Consider the following 16,686-nt stretch of genomic DNA (forward strand, 5'->3'; position numbering starts at 1 on the left):
GTATCAAAGGATCTCATTTTTCATATTGAGAAATGTACTCTAATCAAGGATGCTTGGCAAAAGTTTCAAGACTTGTATGGTCAAGTTGATGAGATTAGGGGATATCAAATTGATAGTGATCTCACCATGTTAGATCCCAAGAACTTTGATACTATACAAGATTATGTCACTAAGGCAAATGAGTTGAGGGCACAACTCAAAGATTGTGGCATTGATAAAAAGGATACTCAATTGATATTCAACTTGATAGGCAAACTTCCACAAGAATATGCAGCATTTGTTTCTAGTTTCCAAACTCATAGGATGACAATGGGTTCAAGCTACAAAATGCCTACATTTGATGCTTTCAATGAAATGTTGATGATGGAACAAACTAAGTTGATAAGTATGGGCATTCTTAAGGCTTCTTCTAAGTCTCAAGCATTAGTGGCAAATCAAGGAAACAAAGGAAATCAAGGAAAGGACAACTCAAACAAGAAGAAATGGCAATCAAAGCCTAAAGACAAAGCAACATCTTCTCCACAACAAGGAGATTCATCTTCTACCAAGAAAGATAATTCACGAAAGAGAGAGAGACCTACTTGTGCTTATTGTAAAAAGATTGGTCATGAGGAACATCGTTGCCATACTAAGAAGATTGATGAGCTCACACATATCATCAAAAAGCATAACATTGATTTGCCTAAAGTCTACAAAAAGGATGATTCATCAACTTCCACTTCCTCACATTCAAAAGGAAAGGGGCAAGCATTCATGGCTTCTACAAGTGGAAAGACTCACTCTTTTGGAACAAGAAAAGGACAAGCTCTATGTGCTACAACAAATCCTACTTCAGAGAGATGGCTTCTAGATTCAGGGGCTTCTCATCATATGGCATCTTCACAGTCTATGTTCTCTACATTTGAGCCTTGCACCATGCCACAGATTTTGATGGGCAATCATACATACATGGATGTGATTGGAAAAGGATCTATTGACATTGGGGATAACTCCTTCAATGATGTGTTGTGTGTACCCCACTTGACAAACAATCTCCTTTCTATCTATCAAATCACACATGGCGCAACTAAGAGAGTTGTGGAGTTCACACCTGACTCAGTTTTTATTAGAGACATGGAGACTAGAGCAATCATTGCAACTGGGGTGGTTGATCATGCATCTCAGTTATACTCCTTTTCAGATTTTGTTGATGATGATGATTTCACATTTGATGATTCTACACATGATGATCACACTTATTGTGATGATTCAGATTTTGAGGAGAACTTTGGACACTTGAACATGGGGATTCTCACATGTAACCCAGTTCTTGAGTCTTGTACTTCATCTTCTCATATTGATATCACATCACCTATTGCACCTGATGATGCAGATAGTGCGACAGTTTTGCCTTCATGTGATTCAGTGCAGCAGGATATACATTGTCTTCCAGCTTCAGATTCATGGGATGATTACATGACAGATATTGCAGGTTTGTTTGTGGAATCCTACATTGCAGATTTGGGAGACATCATTGATGACATACATCTTCTCTTTGATGAAGATGATCCTTCTTCGATTGTTGCGAGGGCACACTCTGACCCTCTTGTTCATTCTCTACATGATCATTCTTTCGAGGTTGACATGATTGTGGATACTTATGTACAGCAGTTGGAGGAGGTCTCTTTATTCTTTGAGGAGACACATGAGTCTTTGGATATTGCTCTACATTCATCTTCACTAGATGTTGGAGTTCCTTTTTCAGTAGTCTGGAGCAGTTCACCACCTTTGGAAGGGGTATCTTTCAGCATCGACATGGGGACACTTGAGCAGTTTTCAGAGATTCCTTTCATCATGAGTTTTCTTCATTCATCTTCCCTTCATGATTGGGGAGACTTCATGGATACACCTTTGGTTTTGTTTCTTCCTAAGGGGAGGAATGTTGTTCGACGTTCGTGGAGCAGTTTCTCCATACATCGAGCTTCTATCATTGGTGCAGATTCTTCATTGAGGGATGATCACAGTTTGACTTCTCTTCTTCTCTCATATGGGGGGGCCTTTTTCCTCACATGGGGTTTTGTTCCTCACATACTTCTTTGAGAGTTCTCTTGTATAGCTTTCATCTCTCTTTTTGGGGGAGGGTTTTTTCCCATTGGGTTTTTCTCTCTTTCCCCACTTTGTGAGAGGTTTCATTGCATTGGTTTGCATGCATTTGCATTTGTGCATGGGTACCTAACATGGCCTCGTAGCCGGGACCCATCTTGCATTGCTTAGTTGCATTGTAGACTTAAATGCATTCCCCTAAGTTGCACTTAAGGGGGGGTGTTGGTGTAAATAATTATTCATCATGGATATTATTACACTTACTTAAGTTTACTTAGGATAATGCATTTCATAGTAGTTTGGATATGAGACACTTGGGTGTTTGTGTCACATTGGGATAGTGTGTGTAGGAGAAATTCTACCTCTTATGGTGTTGATCTTGTTATTACACTATCATATCCACTTATTGTGGAGTGATAATTCCACCTTCGGTGGGTGATCCACCTCATGTGGAATATTATATTATTTCTCCTACCTACCCACACCTATTTCCTACCTACCCTTGTTTCTTATTGAGCCACATGTCATATTTGTGTGCTCATACATATCCCTAGCCATGCCTATATAAGCAGGCTCATCTACATTGTATGTAAGTGGTTGATCATTTTTCTATTGACGAGAATACAGTTTATTCTTGTCCCATATTATGTCTCTATCTTGTACATTTCAATGACTTCTTGATCTTGGCAAAATCCAACAGATCCAACCACAATAAAATCCTAGTTCTACAACCAAACATTCACCGGACACCACTGAAGAAACCTAAGAACATACAAATCAAAAAATTGAACAATAATACCATTCAAATGCCAAGTAGGGTTTCAATATCCATTGTCTCATATCTAGATTGATCTTGTTTGATATATTTGCTCTCAGATTTTATGTGTGCACAAGAGCTCAACAAAGAACGGATTATGGTTGAAGCATCTTGATCGCAAGAAGGATTGATTGCATAAGGTAGATGCATTGATTAGGGTTGATAATGATGAAAGTATCCTCTTATATAGAAGATACTTTATAAAATAGAGGGATAAGATTAAGAGGTGAAAGAAATAAATGGTCGGCTAGGATTAAAGGGATAGGTAGAAGAAATAATAAAATAATGATGGGGTTAGGTAGGAGAGGATTAAGAGATAAGTGACATGTGTCAGAGAGGAAAAATAAAATGAATTAATTAAATAAATAAAGATTTATTTAATTAATAGACGAAGTGGGACCAATTAAATAAATAAAAGTATTTATTTAATTTAGGAGAAAGATAATTTAAATAAATAAAAATATTTATTTAATTAAGGAGGACAATTTTAGGTGTCTACATGTGGTGCATAGATGTGTACCTGATTCTCAAACATCATGATAAAATCTTAGATTCAAATGAAAATATCCAACATAGTTTTCCTTTGACACATGTCCTAATGGCCGAACATGTTTGTAATAGCTACTCCAACCCATTTCAACCAACAAAAGTTTTGTTCTTTTTCATTTAGTCAGTTTGGAAATATTCTTCTCAACTTGTCTTCATCTTTTTATTTCTCACAATGAAGCCCTAACATAATACTATTAGTTCTTGTACTCTCACAACAACCACACGACCTAAATCTGTTACTTGAACAAGTGATATCATATATTATTTTACCTATTCTACAATGATAAAATACTATGACCTTCATGGGACTCCTATAAACTTATTTTTTAAGGCATAATTAAAATAAATTTTTTAAATATAATTAGGTGCATAATGTATATCAAGGAACCTAACTAAACTCCTAAATTTTGTACACCCAATTGATCTCTTTCCAAATAATTTTAGATTTCAATCTCAAATAATTAAACTTTATCAAACAATACCATAGATGCTTAATATTTATTTTCTAAATTCATAAATCTAAAATTCCAATACCTAAAATCCCATAATACAAAGTTTATTTGAATTACAAAATCTAGTCTTCATACTCTAAGAACCTTAAAGAGAAAATTAATGAATTTAAATGTATAATTCAATTGTGCACAATTATTAAACTTTAAAAATTATAAATCCACTTGAATCCCAAAATCCAACAATCCCAAGCAATCCAAATTTCAAAACCATCATCTAAGAAAACATAATACATATGAAGTTTATTTGGGTTCCGAAATCTGAAATTCCACCATCAAAGTATACAAAAACATGTAATGTTTTAAAAGGACAAGTATCAAAATCCCAGAAAACTACCACCACATCAAACATAAGAGAAAATATAAAAAGTATTATCGCCTATGAACTCATTTATCTTAGTTCCCCTTGACCTCTAGACATTTACACCAACCTATATAATCTCATTCTTTCATGCACTCATGTTCTCATCCTAATTTTTGATTACCACTTACTCCATCACCACATCCCCTTCATCCAACCCTTCACATAATCACTACATTCTTTGTCTAACTTATCTCCTATGCAATGAGAGAAAACTTTCATCAATGAAAGAAGAGATAATGTTTATATTTTATGATGAAATTAATTTTTCTTCATTTGAAATGTTGAGGGTTGAAGAGAATGAAGAAGAAAAGATGGAATTTTTTTATTTTGATGGAGTTGTAGATGTAGATTTGTATGAAAATGTTGCGGGTTTCCATGAGGATGATGTGAGATTTTGGTGGAGGAGGTCAGATAATGGTATGTTGGATCTCACAAATGAGGAGGTAAAATAAATAATTCATTGGAAGAGGAGGACAATTCACGGTGGATGCAAGCCCACAAGATGAAAGAAGAAGAATGCACATACTTGGTGGAGGAGAACAACAAGTGTACCTAAAAAAATTCTGAGGAAGCAAAAGAAAGAAAGAAACAATTAGGGAACCTATTCTTATCATAGGAGTATGTTGCAAGTCATTTATAACTCGAAAGGGTAGTCCTACTACTCAACTCCATTTGTGAGCTATGCTCACAAATATTCTTACCTAGCATGTCTGATGCAAGAGCATTTGCATCCATAGGTGATCTTGCATTGCCTAAAATTATTTTAGTTTCACTTTTAGCTTTGGTATTCATTTTATTTTACTTTTTTTTTTCAATAATCTCTCAACAGCAAGAATTCAGAGTCTTAGTCAAATGTGCAATTTTCAAGTTTTCACCCTGTCATAGTTTTAAGACTTCGTAGGTAGTTTTTATAAATTAATTTTGGAATGGTCATAAGTATTTGAATAAAATACATTTGTTGGAACGTTATTGGTGGTACTATGTGGAATTTTAAAAAATAATCAAATTCATATCTTTTCCTATTTCAGATTTTTTAATGTTGGAACTTTGTCAAAAATTGTTTGTAGCTTACGAAAATTTTAAAATTCTTGAAGGCTAGAGTAAAATAATTTTGTAGGGAATCACGATTTTTCTTTCCAAACATACTCACAAAATTTCATATAAAATGGATATATTTGAACATTTTGATGTCAACACCTGACCTCGTCAAATGACATTGTTGTACAAATGAAATCATCTTGGAATGGAATGAGGAGGAATATACTACTTTTTACTACATAGTTGACAAATTAGGAAGAATATTAAAGGACGAAAAGGAAAACAAAAACAATTCAATGAAAAAGGAAGAAGAATAGACATAAATCTAAAGAAAGAGATAAAATAGAGAAGTACATAGAAACACAAAATGGTGGGCATGTGAATTATCTTATACACATGATTAAAAGAGATGAAAGCATATCACAAGAAATTAATATATAAGTGTGGGAATAGAGAAAAAATATTTTTATGCTAAGCATGGAAATAAAAAAAGAACAAAGAGTGGTTATTGCTACACAAGAAAAAGACAAAGGAGAGCTTGTAGTAGCATAGACAAAAGACCAAAGAGTCCTATAAAAAAAAGGTAAATTGAATAGCTGCGTAGGAGAGGAATTCGCTATAGTGGTATGGAAATATAGATGATATGGCTAGAGAAGAGGATGACATATTAGATTAAGAGAAAAAATAAAAATAATATGAGGAGAGGTGCATAGTTAAGACTAATGGTTTGCATATGTAAAGATCTAAAAAAGGCAAGAGTACATAGAGGGAAGTGTGGCACATTGCAGATCTTGGTTTTAATTTGCTGATAAAAGAATAAGAATAAAAAGAGTAGCATGGTGTGTGTGAAGAATGATAAGTCATAGAGGTGTGCATAAATAAGAAGGGTAAGCTATAGGACACTAATGATGAGCTTATGTTAACAAAGACTACTACTAGAAGAGATTGGTTTCTCTATAGAACATAGTATAATCTTTGTTATTGAGCATGCCATTTTATTCATTGTAAAAGTGAATTTGGGTTTTTTATTATTTTGGTTTTGTTCATAATGAGAGTTTGTTGTGAGGTGTTATGAATTTTATTCTAGTTGATTGTGGACAGCTACACACTTGGGCTTATCCCTAAGTGTGTCTACATTAAGATGACATTTTGGCTAGACAAAAGATGAGTGCTTAATAAATCTATAAGAAAGTTCATAAGAATTAAGGAAGGAATGGTATTGCTATCATGGACAAAGTATTACAAATAAATGACCCAATCTCATATAAGAAAGCTACAGGGAAGAAAGAATGGAGCAAGCTATGAAAGAGAAATATGATGCATTGTTGAAGGACTGGACTTGGGTACTTGTGCCTCATCCGAAGGCCAAGAATGTTATTGGTTGAAAATGGGCTTGCAAAACAAAATATAAATCACATGGTGCTATAGAAAAATTCAAGACTAGTTTGATTGGTAAATGGTTCAATCAAAATGAGGGTGTTGATTATGAAGAAACATTTTCTCTTGTCATTAAATTGAATATAGTTAAAATTATTCTTTCCTTGGCTACAAGTCTTGGATATCATATTCATCATATCGATGTTAAATATACTTTCTTAAGTGGAGAATTATATGGAGAAATATATATAGCTCAACCACTAGATTTTCTAGATAACAAAAATTATAACCTTGTTTGTAGATTAAAGAAGTTAGTTTATTATCTAAAATAAGAACCAAAAGTATTGAATTAGAATATTGACACATGTACTTTTAACCTAATGGGTTTGAAAAGTATAAATTTGATCCATATATTTAACTGAAGAAGGTCCAAGATGAGATTATTATTGCATGACAATTTATGTATATGATTTACTTACTATTGGATCGAATCAAGGGTTAATAAGTGATTTAAAATTAGATCTTAAGAAGGCATTTCATATGAGTGTTTTTTCAGAACTCATTTATTTTATTGGTCTATAAGTTTGTAGACTCCATAGTGGACTATTCCTCTCATAATAGAAGTATACATTGAATTTTTAGAAAATTTAACATGATTGAAAGAAATTTTGCCTCTACTCACTTACAATTAGTAGTCAAGATTACTAAAGAATATAGTTCTAAAAGTGTAGATGCCATTTTATATAGACAACTCGTTGGTAGCTTGGTTTATTTGACTTGTTCTAGACAAGATATTTGTTTTCTGGATAATCTAGTATCTAGATTTATGAAATCAACTAAAAAATCCATTGGTTGTCTACTAAGACAATTTTGCAATATATTCATGAAAAACTGCACTTGACATTCACAATGGCTATAAGTCTTCAATTTCTTTGGTAAAAATATAGATTCAGATTGGGCAGGTGATATAAATGGTAAGAAATATACTATCGGTTATATTTTTTAGCATCAATTAGGTCCAATTACATGGAGAAATAAAAATTAAATGACTACATCATTGTCTTCATGTGAAGTTGAATATAGAGTAGAAAAAGTAGTAGTTGGGAGTCAAAATCTTATATTTTAGCTTGTTTTTCCTCAAATTTTTTCCAATACTTTATATTGCAACAATCAAAACGCCATCCAAGATGCAAAAATCCAATTTTCATGCTCAAACAATACTTATTGAGCTAGATGTTCACTACAGTTGAGATTTGGTTGAAGCAACTATTATCAAACTAGAATTTTGTCCAAGTGAAGAACAAAAGAATGATATATTTACTAAGAGTATTATTGAAGCCAAATTTTTAAAATTGTAAGGAATTCTTGGTATGCTAGAGGTGAACTTTAAGGGAGGATAGTGTTATAATATTCCCCTCTCCTTTATATCTTATTTGTAATAGTCTAGCCAATCATACGGGGGAATGTTAAGGAAAAAAATTGTTTAGAAAGTGATAAAAAAAATTTAGAGAGAAAGAATTTTCCAGAAGAGAAACAACTAGAAACTATCAAAGAAAAAAAGCACTCTACTCTTAGAATTTTCTAGAATATTGAAATTTTCCAAGCTCCGGCTATAAATATGAATTTTTTCATTGCAAACAAAAGTATGGTTGCACATTGTTGGATTGATTGAAATAGAAGCTAGATCAATATAATTTTTCTACAACTGTTCCTCTCTATTTTATGTTCTATTTTACCATATTTGAGCTACATTGTTATTTTAGAATTATATTTGTGGACATGTTTTTATAGTAGGAGCATCCATAACCTATATCATAACCCTCATTCTTCTCAACAATGAAGACAACATACAATTTTTATCCCATTGTGATACCTACTGTTTTTGAAATGGCTTTGCTTTTTATAGCTATATAATGCCATGTAAAAGAGCAACAAAAATATAGATCTCAATCACTATACTATATCCATCCCACATAAATACTACGAGAATTAAGTAAATATAGTTTTACAATTAATCTGTTTTTTCGTTCCTTTAACTTTAAATAAATAACTCCTCGTTGCTTGATTACTAAATATAAGTTTTTTCTAATATTAAAGAGATTAATTTTGGTTATCTATTAACTTAATAAATTACTTATTGTTAGGGGAGTGTGTTTGACACGCTTAAATTCCACGTCCGATGAACGACACTCGATCAAAGTTATTACGTTGATGATGAATAAGAGGATGACGTCAGCGAAAGTCTCATTGATGATGAATGAGGAAGACGGTCCATAATAACGGTAACACATTGTCCAAGTCTTTTGCAATTGTCTTTGTTGGTAGGCTGCCGCAAACCTTTTCTCTTTTTCCATGTCATGATCTTGAAGCTTCCTTTCCGCCTCTTATAAATTTGGATTAATCCTTGCAATCAGCAGTTCAATTGTGTGCAACACTTATATACTTCTGTCTAACACATTGCGAAGAGTATCGATTTTTGGATCTGCTTTAATAAATTTATAGGTTATCCCTTCTTTTTCTTGTTAAAATGGCCGATCTGAATGAAATTCGAAGAGTATATGAAATGCTGGACAAAAATGGCGTTGGCGCTCTCACAGTGGATGAAATATGTGGTTTCATTAACAAGCTCGGAATATCAATGTCAGGAGAAGATTTGAGATTTATAGTGAGAAGCAAAGGTCAAGATGATTGTAGTGATAGTCTTCGATTTAAAGAGTTTGTTGATTTATATGAGTTCATCTTCAACCGCGAACAAGATGAAGGAGAATACGAGACTGGCGATTTGATGGAAACATTCAAGATATTTGATCAGAATGGCGACGGATACATCTCTTGTGAAGAGCTGCAAAGAGTGCTGTCGACGATGGGATTAATCCCACAAACCCAACATCCAAAACAATGCGAGCAAATGATTCGCACATTTGACTTGGACTGCAATGGGGTGTTAGATTTCGCTGAGTTCAAAACTATGATGTCTTCTCAACTTTCTGCGTGATTAATCAGGAGTCCGTATATATACAGACAAAGTTCAACAAATATAGTTGTTCGTATGTAAATTTGCAGAACCAAGGGAAGAATTTAACGGCACATTTTTTTGTTATTTAAAATTGTTTAATATTGAATGGTATGTCCGTTCGATGTAAATTTAGTAGCAACACTTTGAAATGCACTCGAAGTTCTCTGGAAAATCTCCACTGTGTAACCTCCACGTTTGGAAATTTCCACCACTTTTCGATGTAGTGGTAATTGGAAGTTATAGCTTTTTAAAAACAATTAATATCTTAAATTGAATGTTTAATTAAGGGATTTTCTTAAGTGATTAGGATTTTCGAGTATTAGTATCAAATATTCATGTCTAAAAGTTATTTTATTATAGTTGCATGTACTTAGAGTCAGTTATATCTTTATACAATTTTGAAGGAGGTTAACGACTATCGAGGAAGGTGAAAATCTTCTTTCTATTATACAACTGTATTGGTGAAAATTAGGAATTAAGATTTCAATTAAAATAATAAAATCACAAACTAACCAAATTAACCCAAAACATTGAGAGAGGAGTGAACCTAATAGATCTACCCACAATCCAAATAAGGAAAAGGCTAAAATTCTGATTAAATTCATTGGTCGGTTGAGAGTTATCCTCTTTCTTAGTTGAATTTGAAAGGTAATTGTGAAATTAGGGTAAAAAAATGAATAATTGAAGTAAACTTTCAAAAATAGACTGTTACAGATATCCCACGAAGCCACAAATCGAGATCTGGATAAAACAAGATGTTTAGAACCTGTTCTAAAAGTTTAGCTTGATTTTTTAGGATTAGGTAGTACAAATTTGCCCCGGTCTTCTGAATTTTGCTCTATCGAAAGTTGAGCCTCTTCACCGCTATTGACTCTGTAAAAACTCCCAAGTATAACTCCTTAAATTGTTTCCTACACATAGAAAGAGAGGGAAAGATGTTGGGGATAGAGATTTGTCTTAACTCAAAACCCCAGTTTAAGAATTAACCTTGAAATTCAAATAGGAATTGAAATGGAATTATTTGCAAAATGCTTTCCTTTTGAGGGAAAGGTTAGATGTAAAGTAAAATTACTGATAATTGAAATATACCTTGATGAAGTTTTATATAGAATGTCTTCAAAGAGGGTTGATCATGGATGCCATCTTGAATGCATAAACTTGACCTCACTCCTCCTCCAACGCTTTATGAATGATCGATTGCTCTCACTTGAATTTGCTAGAATGTAATTGAGATCTTGATTTCAGTTAGGTTTCAAATGAGATAGGTAGACCTCCTTGTATACTTGACTACCTGAAAATTAATTAAACATATGGAGTAGGCCAACAGGATCAAATTTCTTGCTCACATGAACTGACCATTATGGGGTCCCAAAATGGGGCCTAATTGAGAGAACCAAGGCATTGGGTACCCTAGTCCTATTAATTAGGACTCACATTTTGAGGAAATACAGAGAAGAGGTGAAAAAGTAGGATTTCAGATGGTGTGAGCAGAATTAAAATAGACATCGGGCATCAAAAGCGAAAGCGCCAAGGTGAGGTCTAGGTGACAATGAATTTGTATGTAGAAATAATTTACAACACTACATTTATCCCTGACTTTAGTGGGAGTATGAGACTAAGAATACTCATGATAAAATACAAAGTCGTATTGCAAAACTTTCAACAAGATATCAAAGAGACAAGACACACCAAGCCCCTAGGGACCTTAGGATCTTACTACTCTAATATCAAGATACATGGGACAACACATGAAAGGAAAAGAGAGAGCATGGTTGCACTTGCCTAGTGATATTTGCTAACTATGAGCTATGAAAAAGAAAAATACCAAATCACCAAGCAAAAGGATTAGTTTGCAAAGTAAATTGATTATCAGAAACATGTCATGGTGTCTACATAAAGTGAAACATTGAGTGAAGTGTATGCCCTCATTTTAAAGCAATTGCATACACTGTATCAGGAGCAATTTCTTCAAGGTAGCATGCATCTAAAAAACAAAAACATTACCACAATGAGATGTCTTGAAATGGTTTATTATTTCTATATAAAACAAATTTCTTTCCAATATATTACATGTCAATTGAAGTTTATAAATTCTAACATGATAACTTTCTTTGTAGGTTAGGCTATTCTCAAGCATGGTTGTTACCAATTAAATATATCAGTGATGATAATCGCAGAAATCTTTGCCATTCACCCAAATTCAACCATTTTTTTTTTTAAATATATGATTTAAAATTACAAGAATGTCTTTAAAGGGAACTACCAATTTCATTGATGTTTTTGAAAATAAATCTTTTCTGAGGATAATTTATACAAATTAAACTACTCTCCTTCAAAAACAGTTTTCTTATATAACATATTTCTCTATTCTAAAGAAATTCACATACAAATTTTTTACATAGATTTTCTACATGCGGTTTCCGTTCTCAAGTTCAAGTAATACTTTCTATAATTTAGAATTTTAGCTTACATATTGTTCATATTTTGTGTTCAATCGAGTTTGAAAGCAGAGACTTACAGAGGCAATATCTAAAATGAAAATAAATTTGCTCTTTGCACCATCCAACCTGCCTACCATCCAAATGACAACTTTAATGCTCCCTAAAATAAAGTTCTGAGTTATACAGTCTCCTGAGTTTCATGTTGGGGTCAAGGAGGGGTCGCGGTATTCCAAATGGGTGGCCTCACTAATAATGTACCAGGGCAAACAAACACATGACAGTCCATCAAACAATATATCTGTATACATGCAGATTGTTAGTCATGACTGTAATTTTGGAATTGGTTTCTCAGACATATATTAAAACAAGATCAAATCTAGGCTGATTTTGGATAATTTACACCACCAGGAACCAGGGGCTATGCTTCCCGTTTCTACATATCTCAATATAATTAGTGCTGAACCGTCTTTTTTCACTGATCATGGGGGTTTCAACACAAAGCGAACAAAAACATATAAAGTATACTAGTAGCTCAATTTCTAAAACCACCACATATTTTCTACAGTTTGGGAAGACCCAATGTAACAGTGCAGTGGTCCTTAATGTCTCAACCAAAGTACTTACAAGATGTTTCAATCATATTTTTCAAAGTAGATTGAAAAGAACAAATACAAAATACATCAATAACCCAAAAAAACCTTACTATGGTAGAAGAGACCCAAAAAAAAGAGCATAATTCCTCACTAACCCATATCGAAAGGGAAGAATCTGTACAGCCCAAATCAGAAGAGCATTATTTCCTATCAAGTCAGATAAAAGTAAAAGAGGAAACCTGGAAAATAAATCAGAATAGCATTATATCAAGGCAATTCAAAGAGTAAACTTGGAAAACAACATGATTTAAGGATGATTCTTAGATGATCTAATTTTAATAGCAGAATATCTGAGCAACACAAATGAGAATAAAATGATTAAACAGGGAAATAGTATAACTAAAAAGTGAAAAGCTGTTGGAAGATTAGCCTGTAACCACTATGGATAACACGATTACCGATTTTTCATGAATTCATATAAAAAATAGGAATCTTAAAATCCTAAGTGGAAGAAAAAAATATTCTACAGCAGGCGAGCTTAGGAGCCTCTGTTTGAGAGGCCACAATATCAAATATCAAGTTTTGAAAGCACCCTGCCATAGACTAGACGATTCTTTCTTGTAAGGGTGGAGTCCTCCCAATAATCTTAGAATAGGATACTTCTGTTTCAATGATGTTAGAGGTCTAGGATAGCAGCGCTTCTAGCAGAACCTTAGAGACCCGATGGTCTCTCAATACCAATCAACTTGAATGATCCTCCTATATCAGTTGGGGGTGCTATCGCACTCAAGAGTAAAAGAGAAACCACGAATAAAGAAGAGAAACTCAAAGACCAAAGATACAATGGGATAGCACCTTTGTCAATCTCAAGGATATTTATAAGGGTAAGACAAGGCCAACGTTATGATAGAGGGATGAAAGTAGTAGAACAAGCATAGCCACCACATATCCTACTGCACTTCACTGCAAAGAGCTTGCAAAGCCCCAAGCTAAAGAGACATCATGTGAACTGATAGTAGCATGAATTAGATAGATATTCACATAGTTAAAAGATATAATCTACAGAGAGAATATAGACAAGAGAAATGTAATGTCTAATATATGAGAGATAATAGACAAATGAATGCATGTAAGCATAGAAGGATATAGTAAACGAGTAAGGAATGATATTTTATAATACAGACACAAAGAATTTCTATATATGAGGTGTGGAGTCTTGTGAATGTTCAATGTTCCAATACTATGTCAACTATTAGGCAATACAACGAATCACCTAGTCGACCATGCATACTTCAACAACTACCTACCACCATCCAAGTTAAACCTATATAGAGAAAACCCTGTTGTGCTGAAATATTTTTTCTGCATAGATTTGACAATTTTTCTCTGTAAAAAACTTAATTATTCGTTTTTTTAAACTTTCATAAGTTGCTTGCACTACCTACGGTCAATTCAAATTTGTGCAACTCCATGATTTCTTCTGGATGAAGATGGTAAGAAACAACAGTCAAAAAGATCCTTTTTTTGGTGACAATAGGAGATGACAATATAAAATTATATGGACCTTGAAGCACACTCAATAATATCTCAAGATAGCTCTTTCCAGAATTTAACCATTCATAATTTTCATACTATAATCGTATTCCTTAAACTTCGTATTCCTTAAACTGAGAATCCTATGCAATCTGTACATATATTTGTTGTCTAAAGAGTTTGGCAAGTTACCATTATCAAAACATTATCAATCATAGTTGTCATGAATCCATTCTTTATGCACTCATTTACCTGTCCATAAAATAGAGTGTAATCTTGTTTAGACGTCTACTCTAAACAAAAATTACATTGTCTATTCAAATAGTTTTGGAATAACTTATAGCTAGAAAATTCATAACAATAGTAAACTTAGCGAGTTCAGCTTTGCTTCAATAACTCAGCCCATATTATTGTTTTAAAAAAATACAAGTATTACATTGAATTGTCGAGGGATGTATCAGATGTGCCAATAACAACCAAATTCTTGGGGACGGCCAAAGAACACTTTTACCCATCCTAGAATTGTAATGTCAAAAGGTGGGAATAGGGATGCACGGAAGTGAGGGAATGGACATGGTGTCATGTAAGCTTGTTTCAAAATCTACCTTATTATGCTATAAATGTTTAAAGATGTTTTCTTCTTAAAGCTACTATACAACTTGTGGCAACCATTCACATCAAGATCAATTGTTGATTTCAACTAATACCTAATTAGTTATTATATGATGTTTAAATATTACACCTCGCATAGACATTTGGCATTCGAGAAGTTCAAAATTATTAAATTTTTTATTTAAAAAAAAGGACCACTTTTCACAACATCAGATATTTCTTCTTTGTGAACATTATTTTCTAGCCTTAACAAAATATAAACAACAACTTTTAAAGTGCTACACAAACAAGTCAAATCATTGTATTTTACAACTAATAATTCATTCATTTATGAAATCATCTCATTACATTTATTTAATGACTTTTGCATTGAGAACATATTAACAATGCAGAGAAATTATACAAAGAAACATTGACATGTTCAAGAAACAAAGATGGCTCCAACAATTACTAAAAATTAGACTTAAAAGAGAATTTCTGGACAAACGTTCTTCATTGAGAACGATAAACAAGAAACAAACAAATAAGCACTTATTTCTAAATTCAAAAGTCTTGAAATTTTTTATTACTTGTATATAAAACAAATTTATATCCAACAATCACTCCATTTGTAGGTTGCGATCTTCTCGAAAAGGGTTAAATAACTAATGGAATAGATTAGTGATGATAATCAGGGAGACCTTTCCCATTCACCTGAATTCAACTTTTTTTTTCTTTTGCACAAAAAAAAAATTCAAAACTACAAAAATGTCTTCAAGAAAAATATGTGCTGACAATAATTTACACAAATTAAACTACTTCACTTTAAAAATAGTTTTCTTATTTCAGATATTTTCCAATTCTTAAAAAGAGATTCATCAGATATATATATATTTATAAAAAGAAATTCAGATGTGTTTTCCCTTCTCAGCTTCAAGTTTTAGCACTTTGGCTTATCTATTGTTCATATTTTGTACTTAGTCAGGTTTGATCTTCTCACCATGGTGAGTGAAGAATAAGCAGACCAATCTCTAAAACTAAAATAAATTTTCTGTTTGAGCCATCCAACATGCCTACCATCCAAACGACAACTTTTATGCTCCCTAAAATAAATCTCCGAGTTATACACCAGCCTACTGTATTTCGGGAGGTGGTTCAACTAGGGGTTGTGGGATTCCAAACGGCTAGCCTCATCAATAATGTACTAGGGCAAATAAGTACATGACAGTCCTTCAAACAATATATCTGTATACATGCGGAGAGCTAGGCATGACTGTATTTGTGGAATTGGTTTCTCAGACATATATGAAAATACACCAGGAAATATAGGCTATGCTTCCCTTTCCCACATATCTCAATATAGTTATCTTTTTCCCTTGAATTTAAAAGTGCTGAACAGTCTCTCTTTCCATTGACCATGGGGGAGTTCATCACAAAACAAAAAAAAAAAAAAATATATACTAGTAGCTCAATTTTTAAAACCATGTATTTCTACTGTTTAGGAAGACCCAATGTAACAGAGCAGTGATTCTTAATGTCTTAATTCAAAGTACTTACAAGATGTTTCAAAGATGAAGATTGAAAGAACAAATACAAAGGGGAACACGCTACGGTGTCTTAACAACCGAAAGAATTCTTACAAAGTAGAAGAAACACAAAAGGATAACAGCACAAGTCCTCATTAACCCAAATACAATCAAAATTTGAAACCCAAATACAACCCAAATTTGAAGAGCACAATTTCTTAGACTTCCAAATCAGAATAGCATTATTTCC

At 33.0% G+C, this 16,686-nt stretch overlaps 1 protein-coding gene across 1 annotated transcript; it reads left to right on the top strand.

Annotated features, from left to right (window-relative positions):
- The first annotated feature begins 9,263 nt into the window (after window positions 1-9,263).
- LOC131070991 (calmodulin-like protein 7) lies at window positions 9,264-9,731 on the top strand. The gene has a single exon (XM_058006699.1). The coding sequence runs from the start codon at window positions 9,264-9,266 to the stop codon at window positions 9,729-9,731; it is 468 nt and encodes a 155-aa protein (XP_057862682.1).
- Window positions 9,732-16,686: the final 6,955 nt, after the last annotated feature.

This window comes from Cryptomeria japonica, chromosome 3 (assembly GCF_030272615.1).
Source record: "Cryptomeria japonica chromosome 3, Sugi_1.0, whole genome shotgun sequence".
Lineage (NCBI taxonomy): Eukaryota > Viridiplantae > Streptophyta > Pinopsida > Cupressales > Cupressaceae > Cryptomeria > Cryptomeria japonica.